Source organism: Hyla sarda, unplaced genomic scaffold, assembly GCF_029499605.1.
Source record: "Hyla sarda isolate aHylSar1 unplaced genomic scaffold, aHylSar1.hap1 scaffold_67, whole genome shotgun sequence".
In the NCBI taxonomy this organism is placed as follows: domain Eukaryota; kingdom Metazoa; phylum Chordata; class Amphibia; order Anura; family Hylidae; genus Hyla; species Hyla sarda.
The window spans coordinates 541786-567004 of NW_026610686.1; the positions used below are offsets into that span (position 1 = coordinate 541786).

Consider the following 25219-nt stretch of genomic DNA (forward strand, 5'->3'; position numbering starts at 1 on the left):
GATAATTTAAAACAATCTTTAGATAAAATACGCCATTTAGACCGAGCCAGCTTTTTTACCCCTAAAACTGCTAAACCAAATACGGATACCAATGTCGAGAACTCTAAATTAGCGATCCCGTTTAACACACAATATCGGAAAATAGAGAATGTCATTAGGAAATATTGGCCATTACTCCAACAAGATCGGACAATAGGAGATCTTATACCAGATAACCCCCCTATAGTATATACTAGGGCACCTAATTTAGGATTAAAAATAGCCCCTACAGTACTTCATGATAAAACACATACCAAAACCGAGTCAACCTTGATGGACCTAAAAGGATTTTTTTAGATGTGGACAATGTCCAAATTGTAACGCTACCAATTATGAAAAAAAGAACAACCTTGGTTAATTCTACCTCTAATGATTTCAGTTTTAATATTAAAGAATTTTTAAATTGTGCCAGCAGGGGAGTTATCTATCTCATTCAACGCCCATGTCAAAAACAATATATAGGGCGAACATCACGGGCATTGAAAACAAGGATTTTAGAACATCGTTATAATATTAAAAAACTAAACGAGAAACATCCCTTGTCGGCACATTTTAAACATTGTCACCAAGGAAATCCGAATAATTTAAAATACGTAGCTCTTCTACAGGTCCACCAGGATTGGCGAGGCGGTAATTATATACCGTATTTTTTGCCGTATAAGACGCACTTTTTCTTCCCCAAAACTGGGGGGGAAAAGTCGGTGCGTCTTATACGGCGAATACACCCCTATCGCGGCGGTCCCCATCAACGGCCGGGATCCGCGGCTAATACAGGACATCACCGATCGCGGTGATGCCCTGTATTAACCCTTCAGACGCGGCGATCAAAGCTGACCGCCGCGTCTGAAGGGAAAGTGACACTAACCCGGCTGTTCAGCGATTTCACCGAACAGCCCGACTGAATAGCCGGGTTAGTGCTTACAGGACACCGGGAGGGACCTTACCTGCCTCCTCGGTGTCTTCTCCGTTCAGGGATCCCCTTTATGCCGGCGCTCTCCTTCCTCGTCGTCACGTACGTGCGTCGGCGTGCATAACGACGTAATGAAGGCGACGGAGAGCGAGGATACCCGGCCGGCAGCAGAGACGTTCTGGAGCGACGGGGACACGGCGACAGCGATGGAGCGACATCCAGGGCAGCGGTGACGGGTCCGGAGCGGCGGGGACACGTGAGTATTACCTCCTATGCAGTGGTCTTCAACCTGCGGACCTCCAGATGTTGCAAAACTACAACTCCCAGCATGCCCGGACAACCAACGGCTGTCCGGGCATGCTGGGAGTTGTAGTTTTGCAACATCTGGAGGTCCGCAGGTTGAAGACCACTATTGGGTTCAAAATCTAAAATTTTTTAGATTTTGCACCTAAAAATAGGGTGCGTCTTATACGCCGGTGCGTCCTATAGGGCGAAAAATACGGTAAGTAAAATGTCAAGAGCAGAATCCCCAAAAATGTTTGAGTTTGGATCACTAACACCCAGAGGCCTTAATTCAGATATGGAACTGTTTGGCTTTTTGGAATAGATATGGGAGGGGTCCCTTTGGACGGTCCGTAGGCTCTGACGGACCCTTTATTGGGCTCTCTCTCACACCCTCCGATCTGAGCATTCCTTAATTCTCTATTTTACTATTTTCTAAGTCTTTTATATTTTTTATACATAGTATACAAATATTTTTATATCATTACAAATTTAGTATATTGATTTATGTCTCTATATTTATTTCTTTAAGCCCTATATGGAGTATATAATAGATTAGTATGATGCTGCCCTATTTTTTATCTATTTATTTCTATTTTTATATCTATGTATTCAAGCATTTCTGTATTTATATACATATATACATATTGAGAATCAATCTCTAGCCTCTTACATATTGGCTACATATGTTTCCCGTGATACATTATACACATTATACGGATGCACATATGTGTATAGCCAGTATATTTTAGTGTCGCTATTTACGTAATATTATCACAGATTTCCCATTTAAATATTGCATCTAATATTCCCCAATCATTATGAATAGTACAGATTACTAATTATCTAATAATCCCGCTATATAGAAATGCTGCTTTAGGACTCCACATCCTGCTCAGCATAACGACATTTCCATTCATAAATCCACAGTATTATTCTGTTTACATTGGATGTGACGTAATTGATTGATAGAGGAGGAGTTATTACTATATATTGCACAAGTGACTGACCCCCCTGCATATATTTATCTCTGCTGAAGAAAGGACCGAGAAGGTCCCGAAACGCGTCCAGAGCCCCCCACATACAATACTGAGACACCTACAAAGTCCGAGACAGTTACCTGTTTGAATGGTCAATCAGCCGGCACCAAACCCGAACCTGTGATAAAGCACTTTCATCCTCAAAGCGCGTCCTCGCTGCCCCGAGGACGCCGCCACCACCTGCAGAGGACCCTTCTTGTAAGCGCTGCAGGCACCACTATCCGGAGCCCACCTGTACCCGCATCACCAATACAGGAGACGGCCGAGTCTCTAGTGGTACCCTCTCACAGCGTCGGGAGCCGGAACATCGCTAGCAGACGACTTCGCAACGACCAAGGAATTCAACTTGCGTTCCCAAGGGGGGGGGGGGGGGGTGAGCATAAAAGCTTAAAAGTATCACATATTGCTACAATTGATTGACTGTAGATACAATACAGGATTTGCTGCTACTCGAAAATTGCAGTAACTGCAGAATACAGCTATCTATAAGTGCCCCAGCGGTTGCTATTGGTTACAGCGCGCTGATAGGCAGTTGCTATTAACTTTGACTTTTTTCAATAATTGATTTTCTACAGTGACATTTCATTGGAGCACTTATATGGACAATTAAGTGACTTTTTGCAGCTGATTTTATGTACTTTTATTGTGAAGATACCAATGAATTTGATCTATTTTATGGTGGTCACAGTGCAATCATTTATCATAATTTTTTACAACTGATTTTTTTATATATTTCTAGTTGACGCCGTGTTCTCACAAGGGCCCTGTGTGACACGGACTCCGCTATTTTATTGTGCATAATATATAGAATAAAATTAATATTAATGCCCTTGACCTTGAGCCCCAATCATTTTCTTTAAAGGGTGAAAAACTAAGGATAGGGGATAAGTTTGAGATCGCGGGGGGTCCGACCGCTGGGGCCCCCTGCGATCTCTCTGTACGGGGGCCAGGCTCTCCGGCCAGATAGCGGGTGTCGACCCCCGCACGAAGCGGCGGCCGACACGCCCCCTCAATACATCTCAATGGCAGAGCCGGAGATTGCCGAAGGCAGCGCTTCGCTCTGCCATAGAGTTGTATTGAGGGGGCGTGTCGGCCGCCGATTCGTGCAGAGGTCGACACGCCCCCTTCCGGCGGGCTGTTAGGGCTCCGTACAGGAGATAGCGGGGGCCCCAGCGGTCGGACCCCCCCGTGATCTGCAACTTATCCCCTATCCTTAGGATAGGGGATAAGTTGCTCACCACTGAATCACCACTGGACTACTCCTTTAATTTCACAATTATACTTTCACTTGGTCGGTCATGCATTGTTGGCGTATATTGGGGTGCAGCTCGGTCTTTGGATGGCATATTGGGATTGCTCTTGGTGTGGCCCCACTTCCGTCAGTGTTATGGGTCTCTATTTTGCCCCACATCCGTTTTTTTGTTGTAACATAGGGGTGCCACACTTCCTGTTATAGGATATACTTCCGGTCACATGTGGAATCACGTATCTCTTAAACTTATATGGCGAGAGTTCAGTGGCTGGCCTCAATACACGTTCGCGTGCCAGATTCTGTCGCATTGCATCCGAAATTCTTTCTGCGCCAGATTTTGTGCCAGAATTGAAAAAACCCCGACTAACTCTCCATATTGCGAAGAAAACCCGAAAAGGGCGTGGTCATTGGGGAAATGGGGCGTGATCTCAGAAAAGGCGCATATTCCCAACATTTTCACAAAAAAACAATATATAAACTAAGGTTTCCACAGAAAATGTGGTGGATTTGAGATGAGGAAAACCCGACAGATCAGAGGAGGTGTAAAAAAAAACAAAATGTAGGGAAAGTGGAAAATGTAGGGAAACCTTAGTAAATACCTTGGAAAATAAATTGTAGGGAATTAAAACCCACAAAGAAACCTACACAACATTCTTAGTAAATCAGGGCCAGTGTACGCGCTATACGTGTTATGTAACTTCCGGTTTTGTCACATGGTACATGGCGTCACGCCTCATGGTGGTGAGTAGGTCATGTGGCCTCCGGGATCAGTACATATTGTAGTTTTATTAGCCTTGTATGCAGCACGTGCAGGTGTATCTAGTTTATAGGAATATTTATTCTTGCACCATGTAACACACTTTACTCCCGAGGGACTGCGGATCGCGCGGAGCTGCTGTGTCCCCCCTTGGTTGTGAGGGTGCCCCTGGTATTATCATGTGCTCTGTTTGAGGCTGTTGTTATAGTTTAGCATTTGGCCAATGGCGACAGTCATCTTGTTACATTTGGTTTTGTGATTGTCCATTTTTACCTGTGCCCGGCCATTGTATACATGCAGGACCTCTTACTTTAACTTTCATTCCAGGGACCCCGGCCATAGGCTCATTGTACTTACCTGGGAGGGGTAGGTGCTTATAGGGATTATAATCCTCCACCTTGTTTTCTATCTCTCACATGTTTTTAAGTGGTTTTAAATGTTTGTGCTACAATTGGTTGGTTAATTAAATAAAGATATACATTCTATACTGTATATATTGTGGGGTGCGTCTATATATAGTGCCTAGTCTTTTTCTTTTTTTGCCTTTCATTCCTACATGTAGCCACTGACAGCCCCCACCCCCCTACAGTTACAGTCATCAATGCTCTGAGATAATAAGTCATCAATGCTCTGAGATAATAAGTCATCAGTGAGATAATAAGTCATCAGTGAGATAATAAGTCATCAGTGAGATAATAAGTCATCAGTGAGATAATAAGTCATCAGTGAGATAAGTCATCAGTGAGATAATAAGTCATCAGTGAGATAATAAGTCATCAGTGAGATAAGTCATCAGTGAGATAATAAGTCATCAGTGAGATAATAAGTGATCAGTGGTATAATAAGTGATCAGTGAGATAATAAGTCATCAGTGAGATAATAAGTCATCAGTGAGATAATAAGTCATCAGTGAGATAAGTCATCAGTGAGATAATAAGTCATCAGTGAGATAATAAGTCAGTAATGAGATAAGTCATAAGTGAGATAATAAGTCATCAGTGAGATAATAAGTCATCAGTGAGATAATAAGTCATCAATGAGATAATAAGTAATTAATGAGATAATAAGTCATCAGGAGATAAGTCATCAGTGAGATAATAAGTCATCAGTGAGATAATAAGTCATCAGTGAGATAATAAGTCATCAGTGAGATAATAAGTCATCAGTGCTCTGAGATAATAAGTCATCAGTGAGATAATAAGTCATCAGTGAGATAATAAGTCATCAGTGAGATAATAAGTCATCAATGAGATAATAAGTAATTAATGAGATAATAAGTCATCAGGAGATAATAAGTCATCAGTGAGATAATAAGTCATCAATGAGACAATAAGTCATCAATGAGATAATAAGTCATCAGTGAGATAATAAGTCATCAGTGCTCTGAGATAATAAGTCATCAGTGAGATAATAAGTCATCAGTGAGATAATAAGTCATCAGTGAGATAATAAGTCATCAGTGCTCTGAGATAATAAGTCATCAGTGAGATAATAAGTCATCAGTGAGATAATAAGTCATCAGTGAGATAATAAGTCATCAATGAGATAATAAGTAATTAATGAGATAATAAGTCATCAGGAGATAATAAGTCATCAGTGAGATAATAAGTCATCAATGAGGTAATAAGTCATTAATGAGATAATAAGTCATCAGTGAGATAATAAGTCATCAGTGAGATAATAAGTCATCAGGAGATAATAAGTCATCAATGAGATAATAAGTCATCAGTGAGATAATAAGTCATCAATCAGATAATAAGTCATCAATGAGATAATAGGTCATCAGTGAGATAATAAGTCATCAATGCTCTGAGATAATAAGTCATCAATGAGATAATAAGTCATCAATGCTCTGAGATAATAAGTCATCAATGAGATAATAAGTAATTAATGAGATAATAAGTCATCAGTGAGATAATAAGTCATCAGTGAGATAATAAGTCATCAGTGAGAAGTCATCAATGAGATAATAAGTCATCAGTGAGATAATAAGTCATCAGGAGATAATAAGTCATTAATGAGATAATAAGTCATCAATGAGATAATAGGTCATCAGTGAGATAATAAGTCATTAGTGAGATAATAAGTCATCAGTGAGATAATAAGTCATCAATGCTCTGAGATAATAAGTCATCAATGAGATAATAAGTAATTAATGAGATAATAAGTCATCAGTGAGATAATAAGTCATCAGTGAGATAATAAGTCATCAGTGAGAAGTCATCAATGAGATAATAAGTCATCAGTGAGATAATAAGTCATCAATGAGATAAGTCATCAGTGAGATAATAAGTCATCAATGCTCAGAGATAATAAGTCATTAGTGAGATAATAAGTCATCAGTGAGATAAGTCATTAATTAGGTAATAAGTCATCAGTGAGATAATAAGTCATCAATGAGATAATAAGTCATCAGTGAGATAATAAATCATTAATGAGGTAATAAGTCATCAGTGAGATAATAAGTCATTAATGAGGTAATAAGTCATCAGTGAGATAAGTCATTAATGAGATAATAAGTCATCAGTGAGATAATAAGTCATCAGTGAGATAATAAGTCATTAATGGGATAATAAGTCATCAATGAGATAATAAGTCATTAGTGAGATAAGTCATTAATGAGGTAATAAGTCATCAATGAGATAATAAGTCATCAGTGAGATAATAAGTCATCAATGAGATAATAAGTCATCAGTGAGATAATAAGTCATCAGTGAGATAATAAGTCATCAATGAGATAATAAGTCATCAGTGAGATAATAAGTCATTAATGAGATAATAAGTCATCAGTGAGATAATAAGTCATCAGTGAGATAATAAGTCATTAGTGAGATAATAAGTCATTAATGAGATAATGTCATTAGTGAGATAATAAGTCATCAGTGAGATAATAAGTCAGTAATGAGGTAATAAGTCATTAGTGAGATAATAAGTCATCAGTGAGATAATAAGTCAGTAATGAGGTAATAAGTCATCAATGAGATAATAAGTCATCAGTGAGATAATAAGTCATCAATGAGATAATAAGTCATCAGGAGATAATAAGTCAGTAATGAGGTAATAAGTCATTAGTGAGATAATAAGTCATCAGTGAGATAATAAGTCATTAGTGAGATAATAAGTCATTAATGAGATAATGTCATTAGTGAGATAATAAGTCATCAGTGAGATAATAAGTCAGTAATGAGGTAATAAGTCATCAATGCTCTGAGATAATGGACCAGAGTTAATCTGTCTGAGACAAAAACCTTCTGTTTTCCCCATAACAACCAATCGCAGCTCAGCTTTCATTTTACTGGAGCTCTTTAGGATGTGAGCTGTGATTGGTTGTTCTGGAGGGAACAGATACTTACTGGAGGACAGGACACTCTCCATGAACTCTCGCTGGCTGATCCTCCCGTCCTGATCCCGATCGATTCCTCGGAAGACGTCCAGAATACGGGATTTCATCTGCCCGATCCACTGCATGTATCGCTTCCGCCACACCGCAAAGTCAAAGTGGGCAAACTCCTGCAACTGGAAGAGACAAGGTAGAGCAATGAGCCAGGGGCGGAGCCATCCAAAGGGTCCTGGGGGTATGGTATACTGAGGGTCTTGGGGGCGGAGCCATCCAAAGGGTCCTGGGGGTAGGGTATACTGAGGGTCTTGTGGGCGGGGCCATCCTGAGGGTCCTGGGGGTAGGGTATACTGAGGGTCTTGGGGGTGGAGCCATCCAAAGGGTCCTGGGGGTAGGGTATACTGAGGGTCTTGGGGGCGGAGCCATCCAAAGGGTCCTGGGGGTAGGGTATACTGAGGGTCTTGGGGGCGGGGCCATCCTGAGGGTCCTGGGGGTAGGGTATACTGAGGGTCTTGGGGAGGAGCCATCCTGAGGGTCCTGGGGGTAGGGTATACTGAGGGTCTTGGGGCGGAGCCATCCTGAGGGTCCTGGGGGTAGGGTATACTGAGGGTCTTGGGGGCGGGGCCATCCTGAGGGTCCTGGGGGTAGGTAATACTGAGGGTCTTGGGGGCGGAGCCATCCAAAAGGTCCTGGGGGTAGGGTATACGGAGGGTCTTGGGGGCGGGGCCATCCTGAGGGTCCTGGGGTAGGGTATACTGAGGGTCTTGGGGCGGAGCCATCCTGAGGGTCCTGGGGGGTAGGGTATAGTGAGGGTCTTGGGGATGGGGCCATCCTGAGGGTCCTGGGGGGTAGGGTCCGTATTGAAGGTCCTGGGGACAGTGCCATCATGAGTGCCCTTGGGGTGCCCTGGGGGTGGGGTATCATGAGGGTCATGGGGCGGGGCCATCCTGAGGGTCATGGGTGGGGCCATCCTGAGGGTTCTGTGTAGGGGCCATACTGATGTTCCTGTGGGCGGGGCCATCTTCAGGGTCCTGTGGACAGGGCCATATTAAGGGTCCTGGGGGAGAGGCCATACTCAGGGTCCTGGGGGCGGGATCATCCTGAGGTTCCTGTGGGCGGGGCGTGTGCAGACCCTACCTCATGCAGCCGCTGAAGGGCGTTCTGAAGACGACACTGACGGTCTAAGGCCAGGAACCAGAGCTGCTGCCAGCGGTTCAGGAGCTGCGCCATGTGCGGGGTCCGGGGGGCCAGTTCTTGGAGAGGGATGGAGGGGCCGGTCTGAAGAGGCTTCACAGAGTTTTGTCTTTCTAAAACAACAAACAGCGTTTACACCAACACCTCAGATCACATGATCTATATACAGCAACATCACACAATGGAACGGTTGTCACATGACCACAGCTGCTACTTATGAAGGATGAGATCAGGTAACAAATGCTCCGCCCTCTGATTTCTGCAAAACTACTAGGGTACAGAGCACTAACCTCTAGACACCAGGGATTGAGTACACCACAATACCTGATACTGGGAGGGCACTAACCTCTAGACACCAGGTATCGAGTACACCACAATACCTGATACTGGGAGGGCACTAACCTCTAGACACCAGGGATCGAGTACACCACAATAACTAATACAGAGAGGGGCACTAACCTCTAGACACTAGGGAGCGAGTGCACCACAATACCTAATACAGGGAGGGGCACTAACCTCTAGACACCAGGGATCGAGTACACCACAATACCTAATACAGAGAGGGGCACTAACCTCTAGACACCAGGGATCGAGTGCACCACAATACCCGATACAGGGAGGGGCACTAACCTCTAGACACCAGGGATTGAGTACACCACAATACCTGATACTGGGAGGGCACTAACCTCTAGACACCAGGGATCGAGTACACCACAATACCTGATACTGGGAGGGCACTAACCTCTAGACACCAGGGATCGAGTGCACCACAATACCTGATACAGGGAGGGGCACTAACCTCTAGACACCAGGGATCGAGTGCACCACAATACCTAATACAGAGAGGGGCACTAACCTCTAGACACCAGGGATCGAGTGCACCACAATACCCGATACAGGGAGGGGCACTAACCTCTAGACACCAGGGATTGAGTACACCACAATACCTGATACTGGGAGGGCACTAACCTCTAGACACCAGGGATCGAGTACACCACAATACCTAATACAGAGAGGGGCACTAACCTCTAGACACCAGGGATCGAGTGCACCACAATACCCGATACAGGGAGGGGCACTAACCTCTAGACACCAGGGATTGAGTACACCACAATACCTGATACTGGGAGGGCACTAACCTCTAGACACCAGGGATCGAGTACACCACAATACCTGATACTGGGAGGGCACTAACCTCTAGACACCAGGGATCGAGTGCACCACAATACCTGATACAGGGAGGGGCACTAACCTCTAGACACCAGGGATCGAGTGCACCACAATACCTAATACAGAGAGGGGCACTAACCTCTAGACACTAGGGAGCGAGTGCACCACAATACCTAATACAGGGAGGGGCACTAACCTCTAGACACCAGGGATCGAGTACACCACAATACCTAATACAGAGAGGGGCACTAACCTCTAGACACCAGGGATCGAGTGCACCACAATACCCGATACAGGGAGGGGCACTAACCTCTAGACACCAGGGATTGAGTACACCACAATACCTGATACTGGGAGGGCACTAACCTCTAGACACCAGGGATCGAGTGCACCACAATACCTGATACAGGGAGGGGCACTAACCTCTAGACACCAGGGATCGAGTGCACCACAATACCTAATACAGAGAGGGGCACTAACCTCTAGACACTAGGGAGCGAGTGCACCACAATACCTAATACAGGGAGGGGCACTAACCTCTAGACACCAGGGATCGAGTACACCACAATACCTAATACAGAGAGGGGCACTAACCTCTAGACACCAGGGATCGAGTGCACCACAATACCCGATACAGGGAGGGGCACTAACCTCTAGACACCAGGGATTGAGTACACCACAATACCTGATACTGGGAGGGCACTAACCTCTAGACACCAGGGATCGAGTACACCACAATACCTGATACTGGGAGGGCACTAACCTCTAGACACCAGGGATCGAGTGCACCACAATACCTGATACAGGGAGGGGCACTAACCTCTAGACACCAGGGATCGAGTGCACCACAATACCTAATACAGAGAGGGGCACTAACCTCTAGACACCAGGGATTGAGTACACCACAATAACTAATACAGAGAGGGGCACTAACCTCTAGACACTAGGGATCGAGTGCACCACAATATCTAATACAGGGAGGGGCACTAACCTCTAGACACCAGGGATCGAGTACACCACAATACCTAATACAGAGAGGGGCACTAACCTCTAGACACCAGGGATCGAGTACACCACAATACCTGATACAGGGAGGGGCATTAACCTCTAGACACCAGGGATTGAGTACACCACAATACCTGATACTGGGAGGGCACTAACCTCTAGACACCAGGGATCGAGTACACCACAATACCTAATACAGAGAGGGGCACTAACCTCTAGACACCAGGGATCGAGTGCACCACAATACCTGATACAGGGAGGGGCACTAACCTCTAGACACCAGGGATTGAGTACACCACAATACCTGATACTGGGAGGGCACTAACCTCTAGACACCAGGGATCGAGTACACCACAATACCTAATACAGAGAGGGGCACTAACCTCTAGACACCAGGGATTGAGTACACCGCAATACCTGATACAGGGAGGGCACTAACCTCTAGACACCAGGGATCGAGTACATCACAATACCTAATACAGGGAGGGGCACTAACCTCTAGACACTGGGGATTGAGTACACCACAATACCTAATACAGAGAGGGGCACTAACCTCTGGACACCAGGGATCGAGTACACCACAATATCTAATACAGAGAGGGGCACTAACCTCTAGACACGAGGGATCGAGTACACCACAATACCTAATACAGAGAGGGGCACTAACCTCTAGACACCAGGGATTGAGTACACCACAATACCTAATACAGGGAGGGGCACTAACCTCTAGACACCAGAGATTGAGTACACCACAATACCTAATACAGGGAGGGGCACTAACCTCTATACACCAGGGATTGAGTACACCACAATACCTAATACAGAGAGGGGCACTAACCTCTAGACACCAGGGATTGAGTACACCACAATACCTAATACAGAGAGGGGCACTAACCTCTAGACACCAGGGATCGAGTACACCACAATATCTGATACAGGGAGGGGCACTAACCTCTAGACACCAGAGATTGAGTACACCACAATACCTGATACTGGGAGGGCACTAACCTCTAGACACCAGGGATCGAGTACACCACAATACCTGATACTGGGAGGGCACTAACCTCTAGACACCAGGGATCGAGTGCACCACAATACCTGATACAGGGAGGGGCACTAACCTCTAGACACCAGGGATCGAGTGCACCACAATACCTAATACAGAGAGGGGCACTAACCTCTAGACACCAGGGATTGAGTACACCACAATAACTAATACAGAGAGGGGCACTAAGCTCTAGACACTAGGGATCGAGTGCACCACAATATCTAATACAGGGAGGGGCACTAACCTCTAGACACCAGGGATCGAGTACACCACAATACCTAATACAGAGAGGGGCACTAACCTCTAGACACCAGGGATCGAGTACACCACAATACCTGATACAGGGAGGGGCATTAACCTCTAGACACCAGGGATTGAGTACACCACAATACCTGATACTGGGAGGGCACTAACCTCTAGACACCAGGGATCGAGTACACCACAATACCTAATACAGAGAGGGGCACTAACCTCTAGACACCAGGGATCGAGTGCACCACAATACCTGATACAGGGAGGGGCACTAACCTCTAGACACCAGGGATTGAGTACACCACAATACCTGATACTGGGAGGGCACTAACCTCTAGACACCAGGGATCGAGTACACCACAATACCTAATACAGAGAGGGGCACTAACCTCTAGACACCAGGGATTGAGTACACCGCAATACCTGATACAGGGAGGGCACTAACCTCTAGACACCAGGGATCGAGTACATCACAATACCTAATACAGGGAGGGGCACTAACCTCTAGACACTGGGGATTGAGTACACCACAATACCTAATACAGAGAGGGGCACTAACCTCTGGACACCAGGGATCGAGTACACCACAATATCTAATACAGAGAGGGGCACTAACCTCTAGACACCAGGGATCGAGTACACCACAATACCTAATACAGAGAGGGGCACTAACCTCTAGACACCAGGGATTGAGTACACCACAATACCTAATACAGGGAGGGGCACTAACCTCTAGACACCAGAGATTGAGTACACCACAATACCTAATACAGGGAGGGGCACTAACCTCTATACACCAGGGATTGAGTACACCACAATACCTAATACAGAGAGGGGCACTAACCTCTAGACACCAGGGATTGAGTACACCACAATACCTAATACAGAGAGGGGCACTAACCTCTAGACACCAGGGATCGAGTACACCACAATATCTGATACAGGGAGGGGCACTAACCTCTAGACACCAGAGATTGAGTACACCACAATACCTAATACAGGGAGGGGCACTAACCTCTAGACACCAGGGATTGAGTACACCACAATACCTAATACAGAGAGGGGCACTAACCTCTAGACACCAGAGATTGAGTACACCACAATACCTGATACAGGAAGGGGCACTAACCTCTAGACACCAGGGATTGAGTACAGCACAATACCTAATACAGAGAGGGGCACTAACCTCTAGACACCAGGGATTGAGTACACCACAATACCTAATACAGAGAGGGGCACTAACCTCTAGACACCAGGGATCGAGTACACCACAATACCTGATACATGGAGGGGCACTAACCTCTAGACACCAGGGATTGAGTACACCACAATACCTGATACAGGGAGGGGCACTAACCTCTAGACACCAGGAATTGAGTACACCACAATACCTGATACTGGGAGGGGCACTAACCTCTGGACACCAGGGATTGAGTATACCCCAACACCTGATACAGGGAGGGGCACTAACCTCTGGACACCAGGGATTGAGTACCCCACAATATCTGATACAGAGAGGGGCACTAACCTCTAGACACCAGGGATTGAGTACACCACAATACCTGATACTGGGAGGGGCACTAACCTCTAGACACCAGGGATTAAACACACCACAATACCTGATACAGGGAAGGAGACTAACCTCTGGACACCAGGGATTGAGTATACCACAATACCTGATACAGGGAGGGGCACTAACCTCTGGACATCAGGGACCAAGGAAACTGAAACACCTGATACAGGGAGGGGGCACTAGCATGTGGACACCAGGGACTAAGAACACCAAAACACCTGATACAGGGAGGGGCACTAACCTCTGGACACCAGGGATTGAGTATACCAAAACACCTAATACAGGGAGAGGCACTAACCTCTGGACACCAGGGATTGAGTACACCACAATACTTGATACAGGGAGGGGCACTAACCTCTAGACACCAGGGATTGAGTATACCAGAACACCTGATACAGGGAGGGGCACTAACCTCTAGACACCAGGGATTGAGTACACCACAATACCTGATACAGGGAGGGGCACTAACCTCTGGACACCAGGGATTGAGTACACCACAATACCTGATACAGAGAGGGGCACTAACCTCTGGGCACCAGGGATTGAGTATACCACAATACCTGATACTGGGAGGGGCACTAACCTCTAGACACCAGGGATTGAGTACACCACAATACCTGATACTGGGAGGGGACCTAACCTCTAGAACACCAGGGATTGAGTACACCCCAATACATGATACTGGGAGGGGCACTAACCTCTGGACACCAGGGACTGAGTACACCACAATACCTGATACAGGGAGGGGCACTAACCTCTGGACACCAGGGATTGAGTATACCAAAACACCTGATACAGAGAGGGGCACTAACCTCTGGGCACCAGGGATTGAGTATACCACAATACCTGATACAGGGAGGGGCACTAACCTCTGGACACCAGGGATTGAGTATACCAAAACACCTGATACAGGGAGGGACACTAACCTCTGGACACCAGGGATTGAGTATACCTATTTGCTGGACATTAGCTGATGGTATGGTGTTATATTATATATATTATGTATCTGTGCAGTTCCTCAGGTTCCCATCACATGATCTGCGCTGACCCTGACCTATAATGACAACTGGGGGCAGCTCGAGGGGGTCAGGGGTCACTCACTTGCTGACGCTTTCCGGGCGGTCGTAGCTCTGGGTTCGATGACTTTGCGCTTACAATTCTTGGTCACTTTCTCCACCTCCGGCTCCTTCCGGCTCAGCTCCTCCATAAACACCTGAAGGCGACCAATCAGAACAATCACAATAATCACACACCTTCTATTATCCTTGGGTCCTGTTCACATTGTCACGGTTTGCTGACAGTTTTCTAATGTTTTGATCTGATACAGAGGCCTCCAGTGGATACTGATGTCCGTACCGTGTGCTGCGCGATGACTTCCTCTAGGGCCGCCATCTCTTCTGGGAGGGGCTCTTGGTCCCGCAGGCTGAGCGCTTCCTCTGCTGCTGTGATCCAGTCCATTAGTCGTGCAACCTCCTCCCGCTCAGTGGCCAGAGCCTGAATCTGAGTCTGGATGCGCTCCCCCTGCTGGCGGGCCCAGAACATCACCTATGGGCACAGAGCAGACACCTCAGCCTTATGTGGACTCCTCTGCTCCCCCCAGTGGTGACCGGTGGCAATACACCTGCAGTGGGGGATGTGGTGGCGCCTGCACTCACCTCCTGGTAGCGGGATATGATGGCGCCTGCACTCACCTTTGGGTAGCGGGATATGATGGCGCCTGCACTCACCTCCTGGTAGCAGGATATGATGGCGCCTGCACTCACCTCCTGGTACCGGGATATGATGGCGCCTGCACTCACCTTTGGGTAGCGGGATATGATGGCGCCTGCACTTACCTCCTGGTAGCAGGATATGATGGTGCCTGCACTCACCTCCTGGTAGCAGGATATGATGGCGCCTGCACTCACCTCCTGGTACCGGGATATGATGGCGCCTGCACTTACCTTTGGGTAGCGGGATATGATGGCGCCTGCACTCACCTCCTGGTAGTGGGATATGGTGGCGCCTGCACTTACTCTGGGTAGCGGGATATGACCTGCACTCACCTCCTGGTAGCGGGATATGATGGCGCCTGCACTCACCTCCGGGTAGCGGGACATAGTGGCGCCTGCACTCACCTCCTGGTAGCGGGTTATTATGGCGCCTGCACTCACCTTCTGGTATCAGGATATGATGGCGCCTGCACTCACCTCCTGGTAGCGGGACATAGTGGCGCCTGCACTCACCTCCTGGTAGCGGGTTATGATGGCGCCTGCACTCACCTCCTGGTATCAGGATATGATGGCGCCTGCACTCACCTCCTGGTATCAGGATATGGGGGCGCCAGCACTCACCTCCTGGTAGCGGGTCTTGCTGATCGTCAGCCAGGACTTGATGGTGATGATGGAGTCGGGGTGACAGGCAGACAGAATCTCCTGCCCCAGGGACACAATACACTCCAGCGCCATCTGCTGACACTGCAGGGTCTTCATCAGCTCCTGCACACAAGGGCAGCATTATATACTGCAGACGTATACAGCCATATAGGGGCCACACATCACATATTGAAGGGTCCCACCTGCTGCTGCGCCTGACACTCCTGCAGTGCCTGCTCCTCCTCTGGAATCACCCCGCATCTCAGCGTCCGCTCAGACTCCGTGAGACCATCCAAGAAAGAACTGACCAGAGAGTGGAACTCCACCGCCTGAGAGAGACCCCCAAAATATCACAGGACAACCTGCCCCGAGACCATGTCTGAGTAATCACAGTCCCGCCCTCTGTATGACATCACTGATATAATATAATAGTAATATAATGACATGTGATCACAGCCCCCCCCTGTATGACATCACTGATATAATATAATAGTAATATGACGTGATCACAGCCCCGCCCCCTGTATGACATCACTGATATAATGACATGATCACAGCCCCGTCCCCTGTATGACATCACTGATATAATAGCAATATAATGACATGTGATTACAGCCCCGCCCCCTGTATGACATCACTGATATAATATATTAGTAATATAATGACAAGTGATCACAGCCCCGCCCCCTGTATGACATCACTGATATAATATAATAATATGACATGTGATCATAGCCCCGCCCCCTGTATGATATCACTGATATAATATAATAGTAATATAATGACATGTGATCACAGCCCCGCCCTCTGTATGACATCACTGATATAATATAATAGTAATATAATGACATGTGATCACAGCCCCGCCCCCTGTATGACATCACTGATATAATAGTAATATAATGACATGTGATCACAGCCCCGCCCCCTGTATGACATCACTGATATAATATAATAGTAATATGACGTGATCACAGCCCCGCCCCCTGTATGACATCACTGATATAATGACATGATCACAGCCCCGCCCCCTGTATGACATCACTGATATAATAGCAATATAATGACATGTGATTACAGCCCCGCCCCCGTATGACATCACTGATATAATATAATAGTAATATAATGACATGTGATCACAGCCCCGCCCCCTGTATGACATCACTGATATAATATAATAATATGACATGTGATCACAGCCCCGCCCCCTGTATGATATCACTGATATAATATAATAGTAATATAATGACATGTGATTACAGCCCCGCCCCCTGCATGACATCACTGATATAATATAATAGTAATATAATGACATGTGATCACAGTCCCGCCCTCTGTATGACATCACTGATATAATATAATAGTAATATAATGACATGTGATCACAGCCCCGCCCCCTGTATGACATCACTGATATAATATAATAGTAATATGACGTGATCACAGCCCCGCCCCCTGTATGACATCACTGATATAATGACATGATCACAGCCCGCCCCCTGTATGACATCACTGATATAATAGCAATATAATGACATGTGATTACAGCCCCGCCCCCTGTATGACATCACTGATATAATTGAATAGTAATATAATGACATGTGATCACAGCCCCGCCCCCTGTATGACCTCACTTATATACAGTAATATAATATTAATATGATGACATGTGATCACAGCCCCGCCCTCTGTATGACATCACTGATATAATATAATGACATGTGCTCACAGCCCCGCCCCCTGTATGACATCACTAGTCTCCTCACTCACCTGTCGTAGAGACGCCTCCAGCCTCCCCTGCTTGCTGACGGACAGGGTACACACCAGGTCCCAGCGGTGACCCAGCTCTTCCATCTGTCTCTGCAGCCAGTGTGAATCCGTCCCCACTCCGCCCCGGCTCAGGTCTCGCACCGAGTGCTTCAGGGTCTTCATGGATCCCGCTCTCTTCCCCAGCTCCTTCTGGAAAGCCTGAGCATGAAAGCAATGGATGGTTACACGGGACACACGTCTGATGCTGACACGGGACACGTCTGACAATGACACGGGACAGACGTCTGACAATGACACGGGACACACGTCTGACAATGACACGGGACACACGTCTGACAATGACACGGGACACACGTCTGACAATGACACGGGACACACGTCTGACAATGACACGGGACACACGTCTGACAATGACACGGGACACACGTCTGACAATGAAACGGGACACACGCCTGACAATGACACGAGACACACGTCTGACAATGACACGGGACACACGTCTGACAATGACACGGGACACACGTCTGACAATGACACGGGACACACGTCTGACAATGACACGGGACACACGTCTGACAATGACACGGGACACACGTCTGACAATGACACGGGACAGACGTCTGACAATGACACGGGACAGACGTCTGACAATGACACGGGACAGACGTCTGACAATGACACGGGACACACGTCTGACAATGACACGGGACACGCGTCTGACAATGACACGGGACACACGTCTGACAATGACACGGGACACACGTCTGACAATGACACGGGACACGCGTCTGACAATGACACGGGACACACGTCTGACAATGACACGGGACACGCGTCTGACAATGACACGGGACACACGTCTGACAATGACACGGGACACACGTCTGACAATGACACGGGACACACGTCTGACAATGACACGGGACACACGTCTGACGCTGACACGGGACACACGTCTGACGCTGACACGGGAGACACGACTGACAATGACAGGGGACACACGTCTGACAATGACAGGGGACACACGTCTGACAATGACACGGGACACACGTTTGACAATGACACGGAACACGCGTCTGACAATGACACGGGACACACGTCTGACAATGACACGGGACACGCGTCTGACAATGACACGGGACACGCGTCTGACAATGACACGGGACACGCGTCTGACAATGACACGGAACACGCGTCTGACAATGACACGGAACACGCGTCTGACAATGACACGGGACACACGTCTGATAATGACACGGGACACACGTCTGACAATGACACGGAACACGCGTCTGACAATGACACGGGACACACATCTGACAATGACACGGGACACGCGTCTGACAATGACACGGGACACGCGTCTGACAATGACACGGGACACGCGTCTGACAATGACACGGAACACGCGTCTGACAATGACACGGGACACACGTTTGACAATGACACGGAACACGCGTCTGACAATGGCACAGGACACACGTCTGACAATGACACGGGACACGCGTCTGACAATGACACGGGACACACGTCTGACAATGACACGGGACACACGTCTGACAATGACACGGGACACACGTCTGACAATGACACGGGACACACGTCTGACAATGACACGGGACACACGTATGACAATGACACGGAACACGCGTCTGACAATGGCACGGGACACACGTCTGACAATGACACGGGACACACGTCTGACAATGACACGGGACACACGTCTGACAATGACACGGGACACACGTCTGACAATGACACGGGACACGCGTCTGACAATGACACGGGACACGCGTCTGACAATGACACGGGACACACGTCTGACAATGACACGGGACACGCGTCTGACAATGACACGGGACACGTCTGACAATGACACGGGACACGTCTGACAATGACACGGGACACACGACTGACAATGCCACGGGAGACGCGTCTGACAATGACACGGGACACGCGTCTGACAATGACACGGGACACGCGTCTGACAATGACACGGGACACACGTCTGACAATGACACGGGACACACGTCTGACAATGACACGGGACACACGTCTGACAATGACACGGGACACACGTCTGACAATGACACGGGACACGCGTCTGACAATGACACGGGACACGCGTCTGACAATGACACGGGAGACACGACTGACAATGACACGGGACACGCGTCTGACAATGACACGGGACACGTCTGACAATGACACGGGACACGTCTGACAATGACAAGGGACACACGACTGACAATGCCACGGGAGACGCGTCTGACAATGACACGGGACACGCGTCTGACAATGACACGGGACACACGTCTGACAATGACACGGGACACGCGTCTGACAATGACACGGGACACGTCTGACAATGACACGGGACACGTCTGACAATGACACGGGACACACGACTGACAATGCCACGGGAGACACGTCTGACAATGCCACGGGACACACGTCTGACAATGACACGGGACACACGTCTGACAATTACACTGGACACACGTCTGACAATGACACGGGACATGCGTCTGACAATGACACGGGACACGCGTCTGACAATGACACGGGACACGCGTCTGACAATGACACGGGACACACGCCTGACAATGGCACAGGACACACGCCTGACAATGACACGGGACATGTCTGACAATGACACGGGACACACGTCTGACAATGACACGGGACACACGTCTGACAATGACACGGGACACACATCTGACAATGACACGGGACACGCGTCTGACAATGGCACAGGACACATGCCTGACAATGACACGGGACACGTCTGACAATGACACGGGACACACGTCTGACAATGACACGGGACACACGTCTGACAATGACACGGGACACACGTCTGACAATGACACCGGACACACGTCTGACAATGACACGGGACACGTCTGACAATGACACGGGACACACGTCTGACAATGACACGGGACACGTCTGACAATGACACCGGACACGTCTGACAATGACACGGGACACACGACTGACAATGCCACGGGAGACACGTCTGACAATGACACGGGGCACACGTCTGACAATGACACGGGACACACGTCTGACAATGACACGGGACATGCATCTGACAATGACACGGGACACACGACTGACAATGACACGGGAGACACATCTGACAATGACACGGGACACACGTCTGACAATGACACGGGAGACACATCTGACAATGACACGGGACACACGTCTGACAATGACACGGGAGACACGTCTGACAATGACATGGGAGACACATCTGACAATGACACGGGACACACGTCTGACAATGACACGGGACACGCGTCTGACAATGACACGGGACACATATCTGACCACACGCCTCTAGATATTTGTTTATCTCATGTAGATGTAGCAGAGCTGGACACAAAATAAGATATAATGAGTGTAGTGAGTGCAGTATGCAGATTGGCCACTAGATGTCAGTATTTTTGTCGGTGGCCGCCAGATGTAATCTCTGCTCACAGAATTCCGCGAGCAGAGATTACATCTGGCGTCCATCGACAAAAATACTTCGGAAGTAGGAACGCGCGCCACTGCGCCGTCACCATTATGCTATGCACTGCTCGCGGAATTCCGCACAAAGAATGAACATGTTAATTCTCTGTGCTGAATAATTTCTGCCGCTGAAATTCCTCAGTGTGAATGGGTCTCAAGGAAGAGTCTGAGGGTCACACTGATGGGAATGTTCACTGCGCGGAATTCCACTTGCGGAACATACCCCAAATGTGAACGAGCACTTACTATGTACTGTGTCACTATCATGGTGGAGGGTATATAGTGGTATATATGTCAGTGTCATGGTGGAGGGTATATAGTGGTATATATGTCACTGTCATGGTGGATGGTATATAATGGTATATATGTCACTATCATGGTGGAGGGTATACATATATATATATATGTAGACCCCCCCCCCCCCCCTCCATCTGCTCACCTTGTGTTTATCCAGCAGGTCACTGACCAGATCTCTGTCTCCCCCTAGTGGTGTCTCCTCTGAGAGCTGCGGCTCCGCTCTGTACAGCCAATCCATCAGCGCCTGGAGAGCGTCTGTGAACTTCCCGGAGAACAGTAGAGACTCCTCCAGCTTCTGCTGCCTGGAGAGATATCACCGTCACATACACCGCCCTGGTGTAGGATTCCCCATACCCACGTGCTGATGAGGTCCGCACCTCTCAGTGGATCGGGAGCAGACATGCCCCCATCGCTCCCTCAGCTGCCCCAGTGACTCGTCCATCTGCTGCTCGTCCTCCGGCAGACGGATCTTCTCCCGCAGAGCGCGGCCGCTCCTCAGAGTCGCCTCATATATGGGACGTTTAGACCGCAGGACCTTCTGGAAGACCTGGAGAAACATGACACAGTGTAACAGAACCATGAGGTCAGTGATGTCACAGTGTGATGTTATTGGTGATGTCAGTGATGTCAGTATAACAGAATCCTGAGGTCAGTGATGTCACAGTGTAACAGAATCCTAAGGTCAGTGATGTCACAGTGTAACAGAATCCTGAGGTCAGTGATGTCACAGTATAACAGAATCCTGAGGTCAGTGATGTCACAGTATAACAGAATCCTGAGGTCAGTGATGTCACAGTGTAACAGAATCCTGAGGTCAGTGATGTCACAGTGTAACAGAATCCTGAGGTCAGTGATGTCACAGTGTAACAGAATCCTGAGGTCAGTGATGTCACATTGTAATAGAATCCTGAGGTCAGTGATGTCACAGTGTAACAGAATCCTGAGGTCAGTGATGTCACAGTGTAACAGAATCCTGATGTCAGTGATGTCACAGTGTAATAGAATCCTGAGGTCAGTGATGTCACAGTGTAACAGAATCCTGATGTCAGTGATGTCACAGTGTAATAGAATCCCGAGGTCAGTGATGTCACAGTGTAATAGAATCCTGAGGTCAGTGATGTCACAGTGTAATAGAATCCTGATGTCAGTGATGTCACAGTGTAATAGAATCCCGAGGTCAGTGATGTCACAGTGTAATAGAATCCTGAGGTCAGTGATGTCACAGTGTAACAGAATCCTGAGGTCAGTTATGTAACATTGTAATAGAATCCCGAGGTCAGTGATGTCACAGTGTAATAGAATCCTGAGGTCAGTGATGTCACAGTGTAACAGAATCCTGAGGTCAGTGATGTCACAGTGTAACAGAATCCTGATGTCAGTGATGTCACAGTGTAACAGAATCCTGAGGTCAGTGATGTCACAGTGTTACAGAATCCTGAGGTCAGTGATGTCACAGTGTTACAGAATCCTGAGGTCAGTGATGTTGACAAGTTTATTAAAATGATTCTGACTGCCGATCAATATATATTAATACTTATATATATATATGCCATTTCTAATGATGAAAAAAGATATTTGTTACCTACTCTAAACCTATATATCCAGCTTGCTATCTGCTCGTGACTAAGAAAAAGACCTTGGGATGATGCCAGAAGGACCAAGCTGAGACGTCAGAAGACAAAATATTTGAAGAAGATACAGATTGTATAGAAGGACAAGGATCTGGGATTTTCCAGTATGAGAGCCGCATAAATGAACTTTGGCCAAGAAAGAAAATGATTCTTAAATATGCTAATATATACAGACACAAAACTCAAATGACCAATCAAAATATAACATGATGATTTTGACGTGATAACTAACCTCCCCTTTTTTGTCAAATGTAAACACAATGTACTTCCGTTTAATAAACAGAACTCATTGGGGCAGCTCCTTGGTCAGTATGCTGAGAAGGAGAAATTATACCAACATTCTGTCTGGTGTGTATTCATTGTGCCGGCACTCAGCAATATACAGCAGCAGTCACACATATTTTAAGGCCTCATCCGCACCCATCCTTGACAGTTGGTGTCAGAAGTGGGATTCTGTTCCCTGGACCACACTTGAGGGAAGAGCCAAGTCTGGTGGACCGACACCTTTCCAGCCGTCCAGGGCAACCCAGAACTGCAACCCCCCCCGTGTGGTCTCAATTTCATAGAGGAGTTCTAGTCGCAGTTGACTGATTGCTGCTGCTTAAATCAAAGTCCACAGTTTAGTAAATCGGGAGAAGTTGTGAGAGAACCAGTAAAATGTTCTTTTTGCCAACCTTAACATCAAAAAAATGCACTACTTAACCCCTTAAGGACCCGGGCTTTTTCGGTTTTTTCATTTTCAATTTTTCCTCGTTAACTTAAAAAAATCATAACTCTTTAAAATTTTCACCTAAAATTCTATATGATGGCTTATTTTTTGCGTCACTAATTCTCCTTTGTAATGACATTAGTCATTTTACCCAAAAATCTACGGTGAAACGGGAAAAAAAATCAATGTGCAACAAAATTGATGAAAAAACACTATTTTGTAAGTTTGGGGGGGCTTCCGTTCTTATGCAGTACATTTTTCGGCAAAAATGATACCTTATCCTTATTCTGTAGGTCCATACGGTTAAAATGATCCCCTACTTATATAGGTTTGATTTTGTATCACTTCAGAAAAAAATCATAACTACATGCAGGAAAATGTATACATTTAAAATTGTCATATTCTGACCCCTATAACTTTTTTATTTTTCTGTGTTCAGGGCGCTATTGGGGCTCATTTTTTGCACCGTGATCTGAAGTTTTTAGCGGTACCATTTTTATTCTGATCATACTTTATGATGGTATAAAAAGTGATAAAAAGGTATAAAAAGTGATCAAAAATGCGCTATTTTGGACTTTTGAATTTTTTTGCGCGTACGCCATTGAACGTGCGGTTTAAAAAGCGGTATATTTTTATATTTCGGACATTTCCGCATGCGGCGATACCACATGTTTATTTTTATTTTTATTTACACTGTGTTTTTTTTACTCTTGGAAATGCCGGGTGATTCAAACTTTTATTAGGGGAAGGGATAATGTCAGTGATGTCACAGTGTAACAGAATCCTGATGTCAGAGTGTAATGTTATTGGTGATGTCACAGTGTAATGTTATTGGTAATGTCACAGTGTAATGTTATTGGTGATGTCACAGTGTAATGTTATTGGTGATGTCACAGTGTAATGTTATTGGTGATGTCACAGTGTAATGTTATTGGTGATGTCACAGTGTAATGTTATTGGTGATGTCACAGTGTAATGTTATTGGTGATGTCACAGTGTAATGTTATTGGTGATGTCACAGTGTAATGTTATTGGTAATGTCACAGTGTAATGTTATTGGTGATGTCACAGTGTAAT

At 46.8% G+C, this 25219-nt stretch overlaps 1 protein-coding gene across 6 annotated transcripts in view; it reads right to left on the reverse strand.

Annotated features, from left to right (window-relative positions):
- The window catches only part of LOC130343140 (microtubule-actin cross-linking factor 1, isoforms 6/7-like), a 262925-nt gene that overhangs the window by 59692 nt on the left and 178014 nt on the right, over window positions 1-25219 (reverse strand). For 5 of the 6 annotated variants that reach the window (XR_008882553.1, XM_056554326.1, XM_056554325.1 and 2 more), the window contains 9 exons: window positions 22180-22349; window positions 21945-22104; window positions 17984-18181; window positions 16417-16542; window positions 16193-16336; window positions 15216-15404; window positions 14961-15072; window positions 8755-8924; window positions 7634-7796 (listed from right to left, as the gene is read on the reverse strand). Coding sequence is in view for 5 of the 6 variants with exons in the window: in XM_056554326.1 (XP_056410301.1) it covers window positions 7634-7796; window positions 8755-8924; window positions 14961-15072; window positions 15216-15404; window positions 16193-16336; window positions 16417-16542; window positions 17984-18181; window positions 21945-22104; window positions 22180-22349 (1432 nt within the window). In the remaining variant the exon portion in view is untranslated. Of the gene's footprint in view, window positions 1-7633; window positions 7797-8754; window positions 8925-14960; window positions 15073-15215; window positions 15405-16192; window positions 16337-16416; window positions 16543-17983; window positions 18182-21944; window positions 22105-22179; window positions 22350-25219 lie in introns of those variants that run through there. The other variant, XM_056554327.1, reaches the window with a different exon arrangement.